Source organism: Pristiophorus japonicus, chromosome 7, assembly GCF_044704955.1.
Source record: "Pristiophorus japonicus isolate sPriJap1 chromosome 7, sPriJap1.hap1, whole genome shotgun sequence".
NCBI lineage: Eukaryota > Metazoa > Chordata > Chondrichthyes > Pristiophoridae > Pristiophorus > Pristiophorus japonicus.
The window spans coordinates 36,397,959-36,418,119 of record NC_091983.1 but is presented as its reverse complement, the minus strand read 5'-3'; the positions used below and the strand labels follow the sequence as shown (position 1 = coordinate 36,418,119).

The following is a 20,161-nucleotide window of genomic DNA, read 5'->3' as shown; positions in this document are numbered from 1 at the left end:
ACACTGGAATGGACTGGCCCTAACTTTTTCTGGCAAGTTTAGTACATATATATATCAGGTAAGTGCAATGACATCACATTGTTCCATGCATTTCAATGGTAAGTTTCTCAGCGATATACTGTTAAATCAAAGCTTCTAGAGGAGAAGGTTATTATTGGACAGTAACTTTCTGATTTACACATTTAACTACGCATGTGTGGTTGTTGGGAGTTGCTGTCCGATTTATACATTAATAATGGTGAGCACTGTTGGCCACTCCTTATTTTTACTGCAAAATCTGGCCCAATGTTCCAGAAAACTGTCCCAAATGTCTTCTAGAAATTCAGTGGATTTATTACTTGAATTGTTTTGCTTCTTCTGGTCTATCAGCAAATGAACATCCCCAGTCTGTGAAAAATAAATCGGATGGGGATTTAGGGACAAGGCTGCAGGCCTGGGCTTTGGCCTCAAGGCCTTCTGGCTTCTGTTGCACAATAGCAGTCAGGGGGCCTCAAGGTTTAAAGTTCTTAGTGTGTAAGGGGAAGGGATGTTTAAAAGTTATCTTGAGACGTCGTCTTCACCTTTCTCCAATCTGAAGGATTCCTGGTACAAGAGCTTGAAGGTCATTTTAACCTAACTCCCCAGCAGAACTAGTGGAAGGGGATTGGCTGCCCATTTTACACCCTATCTGATTTGATTTCAATGGGAAGCAAAATCGGGGCAAGTGTAGAACATGCGACCAAAACGGTCCAGTCAGTTTCCCTTTGCAGGTTAGGTTAAAATTATCCTCTTAGTTTTAAGCTTCCTGAGCGCCATTAGAAATGGACATCCCTTGGGCACAGTGGGAAGAAAGTAATTTGAGAGGAGGATGTGCATCCTCTCCCAATTCATTGATTAGCAAGAGTTGCCCTTCTTTGTCAATTTCCTAAGGCAGCGTAAAGGGAGTGGAAACCTGATGTCAATGGGTTTTCATCCCCCTTTCCTTCCTGTAGCCCCTGGAAAATGATCATAGCCCACACACTGCAGAGGGGAATATCAGGGCTATGATATTTAAATTTTCTCATAACAATTGCACAAATATGAAATACCAATTTTGTGGTCTAGTGGAACTTGTGCATGGGAAGGGAGGGGGTTGGTTGAATGACAAAAAGTGCCTTATTATGAATCTATATAACACAGAGATATCCTTCCTTTTTAATAGAGGAGTGCTTGGTCTATTGAGCATGCACTACCTTGGATGTGGATGTTGTGACGTGTGAGAAGGTATGACAGGTTTGAGAAGCCCGTTTTCCTCGAGCTCTGTTTGCACCTGTGCTGTAAGGACATAACTCCGAATTTTAAAACACAGCTGTAGTGTTATGTGTTATATAATCCTTACGACCTAAAAACACACAGGACTTCACAAGATGGCTGTTAACAGCAAATTGTCAAGTGACCTGTCACCTGATGCCTTTATTGATATTTACAGCAGTGGCTGCATTATCACAGTAGCCCACTAGTTGGAGCAGTAGTCCATTAGATGCAACTATATATTACACTTCTCCCTCCTTAATGGAGAAGTAATTGTAACAAACAATCATCATACATAACTTGCATAGTTATACATAACAAAACATATGAACTTATTTTGCCATATTTACAAATCAAACTTAACCACTGGTTTTCTGTTTTGAAAAGGATACCTTCGCTCTCAAACAGAACTTTCTAAACATGGTGTCGAACTTAGACACAATCTAGGCTGATCCTGAGGAAAGTTTTCCTCCAAGGGATACCCTTGATCAACATTTGAACACTTTGCAACCTCAGACTGTTTATCTGCCTGACTCTAACTCAAGAGTTAAATTCTGACCTTCTCTTGGACTTGTTTCTAGTACATCTGATGTAGGATATGCTACTGGTACTGTATTGTAATAAGACTATCTGATGAGTCAGAAATAATCGAATCATTCCAGCTTTTAACTCCTTCCACATCTGTAGGTAAAATATGATCAATGTGAACAAAGCTAACCTGTCCATGATCAAACATCTTGACCAAATATGTGCGAGGACCACATATCTTCACCATTCTTCCTGGTAACCACTTTAACCATTTATGGTGACGGTTCCTCACTCTCACCTTCTGATGTAATTTCACATCTCTCTCTTACTCTACCTCTATCATGATTCTTTTTACGCTCACTAGCACTGAGAGCGTATAAAGCAAAAGCAATTGGTCTCTCCTCCCCACTATGTAGTACATGAGAGATCATAGCCCCAACTCCATACGGAGGGGCATCACATGCAAGCTTGATCTCCTGAGATACGTCATAGTGAACTAACATGGTGCTCTCTACCAATTTGCTTTTACACTTCTTGAATGCTGCATCATATTCTTCTGACCACTTCCAATAGACCTGTTTTTTCAACAGTTCATTCAGTGGAGCTAAATTTTGTAGGAACTTCTCATAATAGTTCAAAAGAACCAAAATGATCAAAGTTCAGTGACATTCTTGGGAGTGGGTGCATTTCCAATTGCATCCAGCTTTCCCTTGGTTAGATTTAAACCATCTTTGTCTGCTCTGTGCCATAAGTACCCCACTGATTTTTGAAGTAACTCACACTTTGGAGCAGTCACACGTACTCTGTGCTTCTCTAGCGGTTTGAGCATTGCATTCAATATGTTATGAACTTGCCTGTTTGGTGTTGAAATGAGTATGTCATCTAAATAACATACTACCTCTTCAATGCTTGGCAAAATCTGGTTCATCACCCCTTGGAATATGGCAGGAGCGGAAGTCACTCCAAATGGTAGCCTATAGGTCTAGATGGAGTATTTATAGTCAAGCATGACTTGGACTCCTCATCTAGCTCCAGTTGTAAGTAGGCATTTGTAAGGTCCAACTTTGAGAAGTCTGACCCCCTGTCAGTGTTGTGAACAAATTTTCTATATTTGGCAATGTATTGGGGAGATTACCCTCTCGAAAACTGGTCTACGGTTACTTTATAATCACCACACAACCTTACCTTACCATCGGACTTAGGTACAACAACAATGGGTGTAGCCTAATTACATCGATCTATCTTAGAGATAATGTTCTCAGTCTCTAGTCTTTTGAGTTCTTGTTCAACTTTCTCCTTGAGTACGTATGGTTCGGGACATGGCTTGCAGTAAACTGGTCTAGTGTCCTTCTATACCCTGACACTCACCTTGAAGCCTTGGATCGGACTGTCTGTTTCACAGAACACCTTCGGATACTTCTTGATGATATCATCCTTCGATGCAAATCTCGTTTCAACACGAAAAATCTCATTCCAATCTAGTTTCAGTGATCCCAACCAATTTCTTCCTAGTAAGGCAGGCTTGTCTCCTGCCACTATTATTAGAGGCAAGCTCTGCAATTGATTCTTGTATTTCACTGGTACTGTGATACGACCGACTACAGGAATGTTCTCTCCTGAATAGCCTCGCAGCTCTAACTTGGATTTCTCCAATGGGAAATCACGCAATTTGTCATGATATAGTGATTCCGGTACTGCGCTCACGGATGCACCAGTGTCGATTTTCATGGGTATCTTGGTTCCTGTAATATCTACTTGGATGATGATACCTTTTGAATCACTGTTAGTTACCCTCGTGCTCTTGATGTCGTGTATCTCTAAAACATCCTTGTCCTGTTGCTTTTCTTCCATGTTATGTAGTCTCTGGGGATTTCTACTTATAGCTTTGAAAGTTAATTTACTCTTCAGTCAGCACGTCTTCGCAAGATACGCAGTTTTCTTGCAGAAGAAACACTCTGCCTTCATATATGGACAGCTTTGAGCAATGTATTGTCCCAGACACTGATAGCATGACTTCAATGCTGTGTTACCATTGCCAGTTGCTAAGGCCTTCGGGCCCAACTGTCTTTTACTCTTAACCTGCAGGTGAGTCACCTCGGTTGTCTGATAACTGGAAATGGTACGAAATTCTCGGGAATATTGGTCGGCCATGTCCATCGACATAGCTATCTGACAAGCTAAATCAAAAGTCAAGTTAGGAGTTGTCAACAACTTTCTTCTGATTGCTTCATTTTTCCTCCCTCAAACAAAGCGGTCATGCAATGCTCGGTCCGAAAAGTTTCTGAAATGACAGTGAATAGATAGCTTTTTTAATGCTACAATGTACTCACTGATACTTTCGTCAATTAACTGATCTCGTGTTCCAAAATGATAACTTTCAGCAATTTCCAGGGGCTCAGGACTGTAGTGTTGTTCTAACTTCCTTAGAATCTCCATAAGTGATGTGTCCTTTGGCTTGATAGGAACAAGAAAATTGTTCAGGGTTTCATGTACCTCGGGGCCTGCTTCAGTCAAGAAAATAGCCCGTTTTCTTCCCAATACCACCCGGTTATAGTTTTTATCATCGGGGACTCCGATGATAATATTTGCGGTGAAAAACATTTCTAGCTGTTCCACATATGGTTGGAAAGTCTCACGGTTGCGATGGAATTCACCCAAGCACCCTATTATTCCCATAGGCGCAGCCATCTGGACTCTGGCAGTTCAGCCAAGTGTGCTTGTAATTTACCTTGGATTTTTAGCTGTTCTGCAAACAATTAAACTTTCATAAATGGAAAATCCAGACATTTAATAATAAAATTGTTTGCTCTATGCTGGACTTTCGTCACATGATTATAATAATAAGGTTCCCAATACATTCCTTTTTTCTCTTTTGTTGTTTCTGATTATTTGCTAAAGGTTCTGAAATACTCAGAAGGGACACTGGAGAAAGCATACACAAAAGCCTGAGGTCAGTATATACACTAAAGGGCTGTTCCTCTCCTCTTGTCTCTCTGTTGTTTGGCTGGAATCATCCACCAACAAAAATTTCAACTAGGGTATCCGATTATCCCATCCTTCATCGCTAATGTTATATATTCCTTACAACCTCACAAACACACAGGAATTCACAAAATGGCTGTTAATTCCAGGAACTTATCAGGTGACCTGTCACCGGGTGCTTTTATTGATATTTACAGCAATGGCTGCATTCCCAGAGTAGCCCACTAGATGGAATTAATGAGATGCATATTTCTAACAAACTTGCAGCTGAAGTGTCAATACAAACAAATGATGGGTTTTCAGTCCTTCAGTGCTCGGAGAGGAACAGCCCTTTAGTGTATACACTGACCTCAGGCTTTTGTGTATGCTTTCTCCAGTGTCCCTTCTGAGTATTTCAGAACCTTTAGCAAATAATCAGAAGCAACATAAGAGAAAAAAGGAATGTATTGGGAACCTTGTTATTATAATCATGTGACGAAAGTCCAGCGTAGAGCAGACAATTTATAATTAAATGTCTAGATTTTCCATTTATGAAAGTTTAATTGTATAATATGAGAATAATCCTGTAGTACCTGCTTCCTGCTGCAGCAGGGAAGTATGGCCTGTAGGTGCTGTCTTCGAATACCAATAGGTATATTTTGATGCCAGTGTTCTTTTAATGCCTGAAACATTCAATAAGCAGAGATCGATTTAACCAAAAATAACACATTTCCATTTCTTCTTTCCTCACCCCCCCCCCCCCACCATTTGATATAAATTCACACACCTAGAATACTCCTCTGTCATCAATCTGATTCAAGTCATTTTTTTTAACAGAAACACTATTTCCAGTTCTGACAAAAGGTCACCGACCTGAAACATTAACACGGTTGCTCTCTCCACAGATGCTGCCTGACCTGCTGAGTGTTTCCAGCATTTTCTGTTTTTATTTCCGATTTCCAGCATCCGCTGTATTTTGCTTTTGTATACAGAACTGTTCAGCTCTGCCAGCAAATGTGTGACTCTGTAAAGAAAAATACAGAAGACGCATGAAAAGGCACCAGAAGTTATTTCAAATACTTAACAATTTAAAAAAAGTAATAACCCTACCTCACAAAGATAGTTTTAGGTATTTTTGTGATATAACGATGTTTAATTTCTTTGTCTGAGAAAGCAACTACAATGTAGAGCTGAAGGGAAGATTTCAATGTGATACCTTCAAACACATCAGGCAGTACATTTGCAAATTGTCTTATTTTGAACAATGTTTAGATTGATATTGCAACTAACTCAGTGGAAAGCCTTACTGTGCCAGCCAGCTGAAGGGATCAGGTACTGCATCATTGTAGCAGTGTCTTTCAGCGCAATCCTGAGCTGGGTACTCCATGCACAGAAAGTACCATCAGTGCTTCTACAAAGCATCTTGAAGGGATCTTTAAACAGCTAATCAACTCAACAGGCAGTGATGGCTTCTGTGGAATTATCTGCTGTGTCAATCCAGGCAATGTTTAAGGAAGTGCCCAGCATCTTTGCTGCTGATGTTGAGTTGACGGCGTCACATCAGCTGCAGTACCATTAGTCACCAGAGGAGGCATTGGAAGGTTTTCTGAACAGAAGCCACATGGTGGGTAATTTTCTTCTTTGTTGACAATGAAACTGGGAGAATGTTGTCAACATTTCCTGCCAAAAATTGGAGATTTAAGTTAAGGTAATAACTCATAGACTCACAGACTGGTTACAGCACGGAAGAAGGCCATTCAGCCCGTCGAGCCCATGCCAGCTCTCAGCTAGTCCCACTCCCCTGCCCTTTCCCCGTAGCCCTGCAATTTTTTCTCTTTCAGATACTTACTCAATTCCCTTTTGAAAGATAAGATTGACTCTGTCTCCGCCACACTTTCAGGCAGTGTATTCCAGATCTTATCCACTCGCTGAGCAACAAAAGTTTTTTCTTATGTCGCCTTTGGTTCTTTTGCCAATCACCTGAAATCTGTGTCCTCTGGTTCTCGACCCTTCTGCCAATGGGAACAGTTTCTCTCTATCTACTCTGTCCAGACCCCTCATGAGTTTGAACACCTTGCTCAAATCTCCTCTGAATCTTCTCTGCTCCAAGGAGAACAAACCAGCTTCTCCAGGCTATCAACATAACTGAATTCCCTCATCCTGGAATCATTCTGGTAAATCTTTTCTGCACCTGCTCTTAAGGCCTTCACACCCTTCCGAAAGTGTGGTGCCCAGAATTGGACACAGTACTCCAGTTGGGGCTGAACCAGTGTTTTATACAGGCACATCATAATTTTCACACTTTTGTACTCTACACCTCTATTTATGAAGTCCAGCATCCCATAAGCTTTTAACTGCTTTCTCAACCTGCCCTGCCACCTTCAACGATTTGTGCACACATAACTCCATCACAGAACTAATGTATTTCTTGCAGATGCGCAGTTGTATTAACTTTTTGGCCAGTATTAATTATTACGGGATCAATATTTTTTACATTTGAAGATCAATAATACATTTCATGCACAATCTTTTGCAACCCTCCAAACCTGGTGCTTTGTTTCTGCAGAAATCAGATGATACTGGCAGATGCAGAACATCGAAGAGAATATCTGAACAATGATAGTAACTAACAAACTTTATTCCACAGAAACGGTTTACATTTGCATGTTATGGCTCTTCCATACTTTAATGTCATGGGATTAGACACTGGTGAAAGAATTGCAAAACGTGAGGATTAATGTTTAACAAGAGGTAAGAAAGGGTCTTCTTCTTCAGCAGTCCCTCAAAGTCGAGAATGCAAAAGCAAGACGAATCCAAAGATGCAATCATCTAAATAGATAAATGGCGTACTAGTGACCAGATTTTATGGATTTTGGGTTGTAGAAAATTATGGAAGATCAATAATTGGCAGTTGTGAAAAATTATTTATTCACATCAGTCGCCACAACATTTAAAAAAATTCAGCTACATCATATTTCCTCAGAAATGTAAAACACAAGGAGTTCAGTAAGGTAAGTATTATGACAAATCTCAAAGACGAAAGGGTAGATTTTATGAATGAATGGAAAATGAGTTATCTTAATGGATGGGCAGTTGTGTGGAGCGTGCTGCTTTCTCTCGCTGAATTCTGGGTGGAAATAATTTTCTGACTAAGTGCACCTGATGGAGAGCTTTGCCTTCTGGGAATGGATGCCAGAGTTAATGGTGTGTGTGGTGCATGATTTTCTGTCCATTGATTTTAAATGGCTCAGAAAGTCATGTGAAGTGGCCCCCACCAACTCCCATCAAATTTCTGATATGTAATCAAGGTGGATGTGACTCACAGCTAGAAAATTCCAGGGAGTGCTAGTCTGTAAAATTCACTCTGAAATATCTACAGGGCATCTAGAGCAAATGGGTTACACCTTCGAATTCTCAGGGATATTTATTTTGAGTTCCATCAGGAGTTGTACCTGAGTTAAGAACGATAACAAATGTTCATCTAATGTTCCTAACAGGAGAGATCAATCAATTTGGAAAGTATGGAACAGTTACATTAGCTTTAATTTTCACTGAAAGAACGCAGAGTCAAAAATTGTCAGCGTAGCTTTAGAGGCAATAAGTTATGCCTCATAAAGCTACTTACATTTTCTGAGGAGGTAACTGAATTAATAGATGCTACTATCTACTGCATAAAAGTTTACCTGAGCTTTTCACACATTTTATCCAGTACTGGAATGCAACTATAGTCAAAACAGTGGGGGTGATGTTCACTTTGTGTGTTCATCGAGTGAGTATTGCGATGTCTCTGCCTGGTGTCCTTGATGAGAAGACTTAATTTCTATAGGCAGCTCATGGGCAGTTTGCCGATTGGGATGAGAAGGAAATCTGGCGGTTCCTCTGCAGAGTTGCTCCGGAAGTAGTGGGTTAAGGCAATTGCTGGAGAGTGCATTCATGCTCCTCCTGCCCCCACAAAAATCAATGCCACAGCGTTTCTGGACGCATTTTCTGAGTGGCCTGTAACTGTCCCTTTAAAGACAACTGATTTGGTTGCTCAGTGCCTGTTACCAATGGATGGAGTGTGCACGGTGTACGTTCTGGCCATTGCCGAGGATCCTGAATCACATATTAATAGTAGGCTCTCATCTGAAACACGTAGGTACCTGGGCCACCCAATCCAGTGAAATTGTCGGCAGACAGATCAGGAGCAAGAATGGGTTGGTAAGTTCACCCCCCGATTGTCTGAGCACTGCTGTTCTCTTTCGGCGGAGGTCTGGGAAGAGCAGGAGTGCACCTACTAGATACACAGTGCTACTGCAGCTGCTGCTAGCCTGCGCTAGCCTCTTTTCTGTTCTGTTCACTACCACCCCTCAACCCAGGACTTAACTGAAGGCCACAGCCGGTGACAGATGGCCTAAATTGGAGGCCAGTTAACCGCTGAGCTGCCTCTGGAAATGTGACAGACGCCCGCAGGTTACCGGAAATAGGCTGATGAGTCCCAATGTCCAATTATGGGTGAGCTTTGGATCTCTAGCTCCTGGAGCACGCCGACCATTTCAAGCCTAAAAATGGGCTTGAAATGGGATGGACTTGGGTGGTGTTCATCATGGTGAAGGCGAATCCTCATTTAAGGAGAAATGAGAAACTTCAAAAGATCTGGTATTGAGATGGAGATGGAGATATTGGTAGAGGGAGTGGAATTCATACAGGACATGGGGTGGGAAATGTATATCTTGGTAGTTGGGGGAATCATTAGGTTTATAATAGTTGTCATTGGACTACATTTGCCCAAAGATGGAGGGAGAGAGAAGTCCAAAAAGGGAAGGAAAGAATCAGAGATGAACCATGTTAAAAGGTAAAGGGAAAGGATGGGTGTAAATTTAAAGCAAAATTCGTGAAATTCCCCAGAGAAGGTTAATGCAGGGAACGGCAGCAACATAGTCATCTACGTAAAGGAAGAAAAGATCAGGAAAGGGAGGTGAGTAGGATATGAACAAAGAATCTTTGACAAAAGGACAAACATAACCAGGACCCATGTAGATTTCCTTAGCAACATCTTTTATCTGGAGGAAGTGAGTGGAGATAAATTTAAGAAGATAAATGAGGATGAGGTGAGGAGTGGAGGTGTTTGGAGACTAATTGGGATGTGATGTTTAGTTGCTAAACTAATCAATAACAGTTAATGTGCTGGACAAGAACAGGTCGTATATTTGTTAACTAGTCCTTACTAGTTGACAAACTAACCTTCTTTATAATATTAATGCAGTGAGCTGGGAATACACAGTTGGTTGGTCAATGTCTGAAAAAGAGATTACTTAGTGTGTCGGGTGGGACACATCATTAGAATTGATAATGTTATGAGCAGGACAGTTTTAGAATGCATTACTGACCAATACAAACATGAATGTCACATGCCTGCTATTACACTGACCGAACTGTGACTTAGCTATTCCTCGCACCTGCCATAACTCAGCTCTCCCTCTGATCCTCCATAACTCAGCTCTCCCTCTGATCCTCCATAACTCAGCTCTCCCTCTGACCCTCCATAACTCAGCTCTCCCTCTGACCCTCCATAACTCAGCTCTCCCTCTGATCCTCCATAACTCAGCTCTCCCTCTGATCCTCCATAACTCAGCTCTCCCTCTGACCCTCCATAACTCAGCTCTCCCTCTGATCCTCCATAACTCAGCTCTCCCTCTGATCCTCCATAACTCAGCTCTCCCTCTGACCCTCCATAACTCAGCTCTCCCTCTGACCCACCATAACTCAGCTCTCCCTCTGATCCTCCATAACTCAGCTCTCCCTTTGATCCTCCATAACTCAGCTCTCCCTCTGACCCACCATAACTCAGCTCTCCCTCTGATCCATCATAACTCAGCTCTCCCTCTGATCCTCCATAACTCAGCTCTCCCTCTGATCCTCCATAACTCAGCTCTCCCTCTGACCCTCCATAACTCAGCTCTCCCTCTGATCCTCCATAACTCAGCTCTCCCTCTGATCCTCCATAACTCAGCTCTCCCTCTGACCCTCCATAACTCAGCTCTCCCTCTGATCCTCCATAACTCAGCTCTCCCTCTGATCCTCCATAACTCAGCTCTCCCTCTGACCCTCCATAACTCAGCTCTCCCTCTGACCCTCCATAACTCAGCTCTCCCTCTGATCCTCCATAACTCAGCTCTCCCTCTGATCCATCATAACTCAGCTCTCCCTCTGATCCTCCATAACTCAGCTCTCCCTCTGGTCCTCCATAACTCAGCTCTCCCTCTGATCCATCATAACTCAGCTCTCCCTCTGATCCTCCATAACTCAGCTCTCCCTCTGATCCTCCATAACTCAGCTCTCCCTCTGATCCTCCATAACTCAGCTCTCCCTCTGACCCACCATAACTCAGCTCTCCCTCTGACCCACCATAACTCAGCTCTCCCTCTGATCCATCATAACTCAGCTCTCCCTCTGATCCTCCATAACTCAGCTCTCCCTCTGATCCATCATAACTCAGCTCTACCTCTGATCCACCATAACTCAGCTCTCCCTCTGATCCTCCATAACTCAGCTCTCCCTCTGGTCCTCCATAACTCAGCTCTCCCTCTGATCCTCCATAACTCAGCTCTCCCTCTGATCCTCCATAACTCAGCTCTCCCTCTCGCCCACCATGATTCAGCTCTCCCTCTCACCCACCATAACTCAGCTCTCCCTCTGATCCATCATAACTCAGCTCTCCCTCTGATCCACCATAATTCAGCTCCTACTCTCACCCACCATGATTCTGCTATTCCTCTCACACCGGAACACTCGAGACAGGGCAGATACAAAGAATGCAAAACTGCATCACTCCCATCCATTATATATTCTCGTTGTATCCCATTTACAAAACATTAACGGACATATAACTGTGTATAAAAAAACCTCACATATGCACAATGCAATCTACATATATGGTGTGAGGAAACTGCTATGACACTAGAGATCTTATGAAGAAAAAAATTATTCAACAAACATTCCGAAACATTAGTTGAATGTGGTGGATACAATAACAGATGGCTGGCAGTGCATTACGAGGAGGTAATGCAGTCGAGCTTTACTGATAACATCATAAACTGTGAGAGTGAAGCAGAACACTGAGATTGAATTACTACTTGAACTTCACTGCCAGCTGTTTAATAATATAGTTTACTGTAATTTGATAAACTTTTTTGCTGTAAAATAAAAGTTTCTAATGTGTGCATATAAATATGTTGAATATTAAAATCTGTTGCATTTATCTCAAATTCATTCAGCAAAATTAAATTTGTGAAAAAGTACCGATGTCCTCGGGTTGTACAAGATGTACTTTTTGCTATTATTTCTCAATTTATAATGTTTTAGACAGCCTGCATCTTTTGACTTCCCTTATCTCTGTAGGATAGGCACTCTGAGCATGTGTTGAGGTCTAAGTGAAGAGGCACTAAAGACCCAACAATGTAAGACCTGAAAGAACCTGGCATAGCGTGATGGGTAATGCAGCATTCAGAATTATTCTTAAAAGCAAACCACAGGAAGTGAACTACATGGTCGTCATCATTAAGCTAACAATGGTTACCTCCCACTGAGTTACAGGGCTATAATCAAGTCAATGAATTCTTATGCTGTGTATTGATTGCAAAGGTTTATCAGCTAAACCACGAGGTTGGATCACAGTCTTAAGTTCACACTTGGATAGAAATTGTCAAACATGCTCTCTGAGAACTGTGGCATGTTGTTTGTTAGACCAACCAGTATCACTTTTCTTGTGGTAATGCCGTACCATGGGATAGCTCGCTCCATCGGAATCACTGATGGCTGTAACTCTACCTTCTCACAAATCAGGAAGTTCCCAGTTTGACCAGGATGAAGGTAAATATATGGAAGCCATTATGTTGTCACACACAACTTCTGATTTTCTCATATATACAGAGCAATGAATCTTCTCGTTATCATGACTTTTATTATCAACGATGTGGTGCCACATCCCTATTTGTGTTGCCATTTCAAGGTACCACATAATTTCAGAATTGAAGGAACAGAACCAAGGAAGTTAACAAGGACAACTTGCATTTATATAGCACCTTTAACATAGTAAAACATCCCAAGGAACATAGCAATAGTAGGCTATTCACCCCCTCGAGCCTGTTCTACCATTCAATTAGATAATGGCTGATCTGCATCTTAACTCCGTCTATCCACCTTAGTCCCATAAACCTTGGCTAACAAAAATCTATCAATCTCAGTTTTGAAATTTTCAATTGACCCCCAGCCTCAACAGCTTTTGGGGGGCAGAGAGTTCCATATTTCCACGACACTTTGTGTGAAGAAGTGCTTTATGTTGGCCTTCATAGCTAGGGGATTTGAGTATAAGAGCAGGGAGGTCTTATTGCAGTTGTACAGGGCCTTGGTGAGGCCTCACCTGGAATTTTGTGTTCAGTTTTGGTCTCCTAATCTGAGGAAGGATGTTCTTGCTATTGAGGGTGTGCAGCGAAGGTTCACCAGACTGATTCCTGGGATGGCAGGACTGACATATGAGGAGAGACTGGATCAACTGGGTGTGTATTCGCTGGAGTTTAGAAGGATGAGAGGGGATCTCATAGAAACATATAAAATTCTGACGGGACTGGACAGGTTAGATGCAGGAAGAATGTTCCCAATGTTGGAGAAGTCCAGAACCAGAGGATACAGTCTTAGGATAAGGGGTAGGCCATTTAGGACTGAGATGAGGAGAAACTTCTTCACTCAGAGAGTTGTTAACCTGTGGAATTCTTTGCTGCAGAGAGTTGTTGATGCCAGTTCGTTGGATATATTCAAGAAGGAGTTAGATATGGCCCTTACGGCTAAAGGGATCAAAGGGTATGGAGAAAAAGCAGGAAAGGAGTACTGAGGTGAATGATCAGCCATGATCTTATTGAATGGTAGTGCAGGCTCCAAGGGTGGAATGGCCTACTCCTGCACCTATTTTCTATGTTTCTATGTGCTTCCTGACATCACCCCGGAATGTCCTAGTTCTAATTTAAGTTTATGCCCCCTTTGTTCTGGATCACCCACCAGAGGAAATAGTTTCTTCCTAATTATCCTATTAATTAATGTGATCATCTTAAACGCCACAATTAGATCTCCCATTAATCTTCCATACACAAAGGAATACAAGCCTATTCTATGCGACTGCTCGTCATATTTTTAACCCTTTTAGACAAAATATTATTCTGGTGAATCTGTGCTGCATCCCTTGCTAGGCCAAATATCCTTCTGTACTTGGATCCCTATATCTCTCTGCTCATCCTAACTTCCTAGCTTCTCGCCATTTAGAAAATACTCTGATCTATCTTTCTTTGATCCCAAGTGGATGATCTCACACTTTCCCAAGATTGTTAGTTTTTGCTTACTCACTTAATCTATCAATGTCCCTTTGCAACTTTCTGCTTCCATCTACACTATTTACTGTGCCACCTAACCTAGTGTTGTCAGCAAAGTTAGATATACGGCTCTCTATTCCTTCATCCGGTCAATTTATATGTATATATATATATGAAAAGCTATGGCCCCAGTATAGATCCCTGGGGTACATGTCGAATCACATCCTGCTAATTTGAGTGCATACCCATTATCCCTACCCTATGTCTCCTGCTCCGAATGAATTTCTTACCCAAGCTAATAGGTTGCCTCCAATTCCATGCGGATCATGTGTGATCTGCATCTTAACTCCATCTATCCGCCTTGGTTCCGTAATCCTTCCCTTACCTAAAAAAAATCTATTAATTCCTGTTTTGGAATTTTCAATTATCCCCCAGCCTTAACAGCTGTGTGGGGGAGAGTTTTTCAGATGTGCACTACCCTTAATGCGAAGAAGTGCTTCCTGACATCACCCTGTACGGCCTGGCTCTAATTTTAAGGCTATGCCCCTGTTGTTCTGGACTCTCCCACCAGAGGAAGTAGTTTCTTTTTATTTCTTCTATCAACTCCTTTAATCATCTTGAAAACCTCAGTTCGTCAATTTCGCTCTAACTACTCTATTAATTCCTTCAATCATCTTGAACACCACAATTAGATTGTCCCTAAATCGTCTATACTCAAAGGAATAAAAGCTTAGTCTGTGCAACTTGTCCTCACAATTTAACCCTTTTCACCCCGGTCTTATTCTGGTGAAACTGCACTGCACTCTCTATAAGAGCAATATATCCTTCCAGAACCGAGCACAGTACTCTAAATGGGGTCTAACCAGAGTTTTATATAACTTCCATCCCTTTGTATTCCATTCCCCTTGAAATAAAGGGCAACATTCCATTAGCCTTTTGAATTATTTTTTGTACCCATCTACTAGCTTTTAGTGATTTCTGTACTTGGACCCCTAAATCGCTCTGCTCCTGCACTGTTCCTAGCTTCTCGGCATTTAGAAAATAATCTAATCTATCATTCTTGGATCCAAAGTGGATGACTTCACACTTCCTGCAGAGAAGGAGACCAGGCAGTTTCAGCGGGGGGGGGCGATACTGAATTTTCCCGGGACAAAAATGTGTCGCTGCGCCTGGCGCAGCAGGGCATTACCAGTTACCGCTGTCATTAAACTCCCGCGGAATTTCACAGGAGTAGGTAACGACGCTGCGCCCAATGGAAAGTTGTTTGAGCCCCTTTAGCGGCCCAGCCCCCAATAACCGGAGGTGCAAACGCCGTGAATTTCTCCCCCTTTCTTTTTATGTCAAGCAAACTTTTTCCAATAGTCCTTCATTAAATGCCATGGCTGTGCAGGGGGCTTTGTCCTCTAACTCTGTCTACTAGCTGGGTCCATTTATTTGGGCCTATTCCTTACTCTCACTCCCACTAGTAGCATCATCGTCCTGCACAGTTTCTATACCAACTAGCAATCCAAATGGCAGGATTTCCGAATCAATATCGACAAATGAACTGAAAGCTCATGTCTGCTGGCAGTCATGACAGGAAACTCATGCACCCGAAGAGATTTGCTGCAGAGTTGGCTGTCGGCGCCTGTGTGGGATCCTCGACTGTATCAAATGCAGCTGCTTCCTCTACTGGTGGGACAAATTTACAGTGCCCAAGGCAGTTGACAATGGATTCTGTCTCTAGGTGCAGGCACATCACATGAGCTCTACAGTTGTCACCAATCAACGTTTCTATCGGGCAAAGCCATGCTCGGTCAAAGTGACATAGTCGTTCCTCAAAAAGAGGACCAGTCATCCATGCCTTTTTGTAACTTCTGCAGGTTACATGCAGAATAATAACAGCAAGGAAATAATGGGTGTTTTTGGAATTCCCAATCAGAGGCAGCTTTATTTTTTGCGCTTTAGTCACTCTGAAGCGAAATATGAAGGTAATTCACTGCTTAGGTTTTTTTTTTTATCCTCACCTGAGTATTTCTCATTGATGAAGTATGGCATTTTGCTTGGATGGAGCTGGTGGGGGAATAAAAGCCAGTTTTATCTGCCTTAATCCAGGCTTCTAACGAGGTAAGTTTTCACATGCCCTCAACTGCCAGCACTCTGTGTAGAATTGTTGCTTGTCTCCCTATGTGTGGACCAGGACGTGATAGCCAGGCAGTGCTTGTTGATCCACGATGTGGAAATAGGGTCGGTTCCATACTCTTCAGCAGATTCATTTGCCTTTCACAGAATGACAAAACTGTACAGGTTAGCAGCTCTTCGCTGCTTGAACAGGGTTGAATTTGAATGCATTAGTAGGTGTCACAGGTCAGGAGCCATTTGGAGAGGTAATTGGAATTCAAATTCAAATTCAAATGAACCAACAAGCTGAATGAAGTGGTTTGAATTAAATAAGAACATTTTCAATGCATTTTCAATTGGAGCCTTTTATTGTGCAATTTCAGTTTGAATTAACAGATGATTTGAATTAAGCAACTTTTGATTAAGAGAACTAGACTGTATTATATTCTATGACCTGCGACCTGAAGAAATATTGGATTTGTAATTATGTAGGACCCACAAGTAGATTCAATTTATGACATAGGACCTGAAGATATATTGAATTTGTGACATGCAACATGGAATATTAGCAACTTACGTTTGACAGTGAATTTCAGAAAAATTCACCAGCTTGTATATATTAAACATTCTTAGTGACAAGTGGAAGAATGGAGAAATTTGCAGTTAGCACAAGTGCAAACGAATTACGTAGGACCCACTCATTAGAGGGGTAAATTCCATATTCAATAATTTACCATTAATCTGTTTATTCCAGAAGTGTATGAAAAATATTAGATTTTTATTGTTACCATATTACATTTATTTTCATCTTTGAATGTCATAAAACTGTTGGGAAATTTGTGCTATTTATGTTCCTTTTTTTGAAAATCCTCTCTCCTCTCACCTCTCCAATTTCCCTGTCCTTGCTAAAGTTTTCTTCCATGGGTTGGTTCCCCTTCTACCAATTTTGGGTAGTCATTCCAGATAAGTCAGCCATGGCATGGTTTGCAAGCAGGCTATTTGACTATAAAGGCATTGCAAACAAGTCCATTCCTGTCCTCACCTGACATCTACGCACGAGCACAGCTACCAGGGGTTACTGAGTAACGATAACGAGCTGCAACCCTTGCTAAGTTTTCCCATCCCTAACCAAACCCACGGACACCAAATGTAACACCCTAATGGCACCCTGACTGAGATTGGCTTGCTCAGCAGAAGCTGTGCTTTGAACTTGGGACCTTCCTTGTCTGCATGACTCATTTACTCACTGAATAAGCTTGTTAAGCCATGCGAGGAGGTGCTGGGGTAGAAACTCATCTCGGGCGGTGGTGCAAAATAGTCGCTATTGGCTTGGTCGCCTGTTATAAACAGCGCCTGACATTCAGATCCACTGACTGCAATGGAACTGAATATGAGGCACTGCGTATGACCGGTGGCCGATCCGATACGTACCATTTTGCAACACTGCCCGAGACGAATTTTGAGGCCAAGCCACTGTCTCCTTTTTCCTCATGGGAAGTAACTTTCCCTTTCTCTAGAATATATAGCTGCCACTTTGACAATACTATTAATGGGGATGATTAGAATATGAAATTATGGGCAAGTGTAGCCCCAATATTTATCATTTAAGAACTTGGCAAGGAGCTGGTTTATTTTCCTTGCTGTGTGGCATTTTTGAATACAAGCGAAAATATATGGTGCTGACACATAATGTTATCAGCAACCACTGGTTACAGCGACACAGTCGTTGCTTCACTTCCTTCCCAAGCTAATGGTTTAAAAACCACTTACAGGACCAATGAAACCCGAAAATAGAAATGTAAACCAGATTATTAACATCTACTATTTGCAGGATAGGAAAGTAATTTTCATCTCTCCCTGAATAAATTATGCAAAGGACAGACCATTGAGCTGCAGAAACACATTCAGGAGTCTCCATTGCCACGTGAAAAGTATAAAGCATGTTATTAGCAATGTTTACCCCCATACCTGTTATAAAATCTCGCATGATTTTCTATTTTTCAGCAGATGTTTGGTACCACAAGCATAAGAATTAAATCAGTAAGGGGAAAACTAAGCTTTTCTTCTCAAAATAAGGTCCCTGCGCTGCACAGTTGAAGCAACATTTTAATTTTGTAAGTGCTGTAGAATACACAATGAAACATCAGAATGATAAATACTCGACATCAGCTCTATAAATGTTGTTTCGTTCTGTGTGATAATTGGCTCTATTCGGAGCTGCATTAGTTGAAGGTCAAGTGAGCTGGAAAAGTCAACATTTTATAAATCTAAGATTGTCAAACTACCTTTGAAAACCTACGTTATAAGATGATCGGAGCAGCGTCCAGTAAGATGAGAGAATACAAGAGCTTGGGCTAGATTTTATGCTTTAAGGATTTTGGGGCGGGATGGTCCTGATACCGCCTGGAAAACGTTTGCGCCTCAATCAGCAAAATTGGACAACTCTGCCCCGAGTGTGGGGCGGAGTAGTAAGGAAGGCATTGCACACCTCTCTTAGGGCGCTAGGCCAGCTGAGCAAGCAGAAATCCTGAGCTAACGAGCTGGCCTGAGAGCGCCCTAAGAGACGTCTGGGGAGAAAAAAAACCCTGAAAAAAAAACAACCAAAAACATTCCCAATACATAGCCCACGCCACCACAGCATAAATTGCAAAAAAAAAGAAAAAAAACAATCGCACTTACCTCAGGTCGCCATTACTTACCTCACGGCAACCGCTACAGCTGGAAACGCCTGCTTTCATAGGCATTCCCACCAGGGCGCTCTATGCATCACGACGGGTCAAAAATTGAGCCGGTGTGGCAACCAGGCGCGTTGCACACCGGCTCGCCTCTTCTAGGCGGTAATGCTCCCCGCCCCGCCGAAAACCCCAGTGGGCGCGGAAAGCTGGCCACCCAGCCAGAAGAGCGCACTACCGCCATTGCGGGGTGAAAACAGAGGCGGACAGCAGTGGAAAATCCAGCCCTTTGAGTGGCCGCAGTGTGTTATAGGTTAGATTAGCAATGCTAATGTTCATGTTAATGTTGGCCAGTGCTTTAATCTATCTCTTCTGTTCCTGTTTTTATCTTTACAGTGGTTTTTGGACAATTTGCACATTTTCAGACAGCGCTAAATGATGTAGTGGAGCTATTTGATGGTAACAGTCAGCAAGCCAGGCTTCTAAGTTCTCTTTCAGGATCACACTCAGGTAACTTTTTAACTTCTCAGATTACTTAAGCAGAAACAGAATTTGATCAGCAGATGTGGTCTGTCACAATGATATCAGAGTTGCAACGTGCTTTGCTGTGAGGCGGTTGAACATGGGCCTGCATCTTTCAGTAACCCAAATCCAGTGTCAGTGGTGTGATCCACAAGGGAGGCCAAATGTTTCCATAAAGGGAAAGGGGAGGAGTCTTTCACCAACCAGTTAAAGGCTGGCACTGGCAGAGGCCTGGGAACAGGTCAGCTGCCTGTCCTCTAAGCAGGAGATGGTTTGGGATACAGAGGGAACAGGAGAAGAGGGCACAATTGGTGCCATGATGTCACCATATGACAGAAAGCATGGCTGTGACACTTTGCCACATACAAACATGATAAATGAATTCAAATCGTCCTTTAGTGCAAACTAAGAGAACATCACCCTTGTTCTTACTGACTTACATTGGCTTCCAGTTAAGCAACGCCTCAATTTCAAAATCCTCATCCTTGTTTACAAATCCTTCCATGGCCTCCTCCTTCTCTATCTCTGTAAACTCCTCCAGCCCCACAAACCCCCGAGATATGTCTGCGTTCCTCTAATTCTGCCCTCTTGTGCATCCTGATTATAATTGCTCAACCATCGGTGGCGTGCTTTCTGTTGCCTAGGCCCTAAGTTCTGGAACTCCCTGCCTAAGCCTCTCTGCCTCTCTACCTCTCTTTGCTCCTTCAAGACGCTCCTTAAAACCTACTTCTTTGACCAAGCTTTTGGTCACCTGCACTAATTTCTATT

The 20,161-nt window shown here is 42.3% G+C and overlaps 1 protein-coding gene across 1 annotated transcript in view; it reads left to right on the top strand.

Moving 5' to 3' along the window:
- LOC139266579 (CUB and sushi domain-containing protein 1-like) overlaps window positions 1-20,161 on the top strand; it is a 3,131,815-nt gene that overhangs the window by 2,623,208 nt on the left and 488,446 nt on the right. The window contains exon 32 of the mRNA XM_070884173.1: window positions 19,268-19,381. Within this exon, the coding sequence (XP_070740274.1) occupies window positions 19,268-19,381 (114 nt within the window). The remainder of the gene's footprint in view (window positions 1-19,267; window positions 19,382-20,161) is intronic.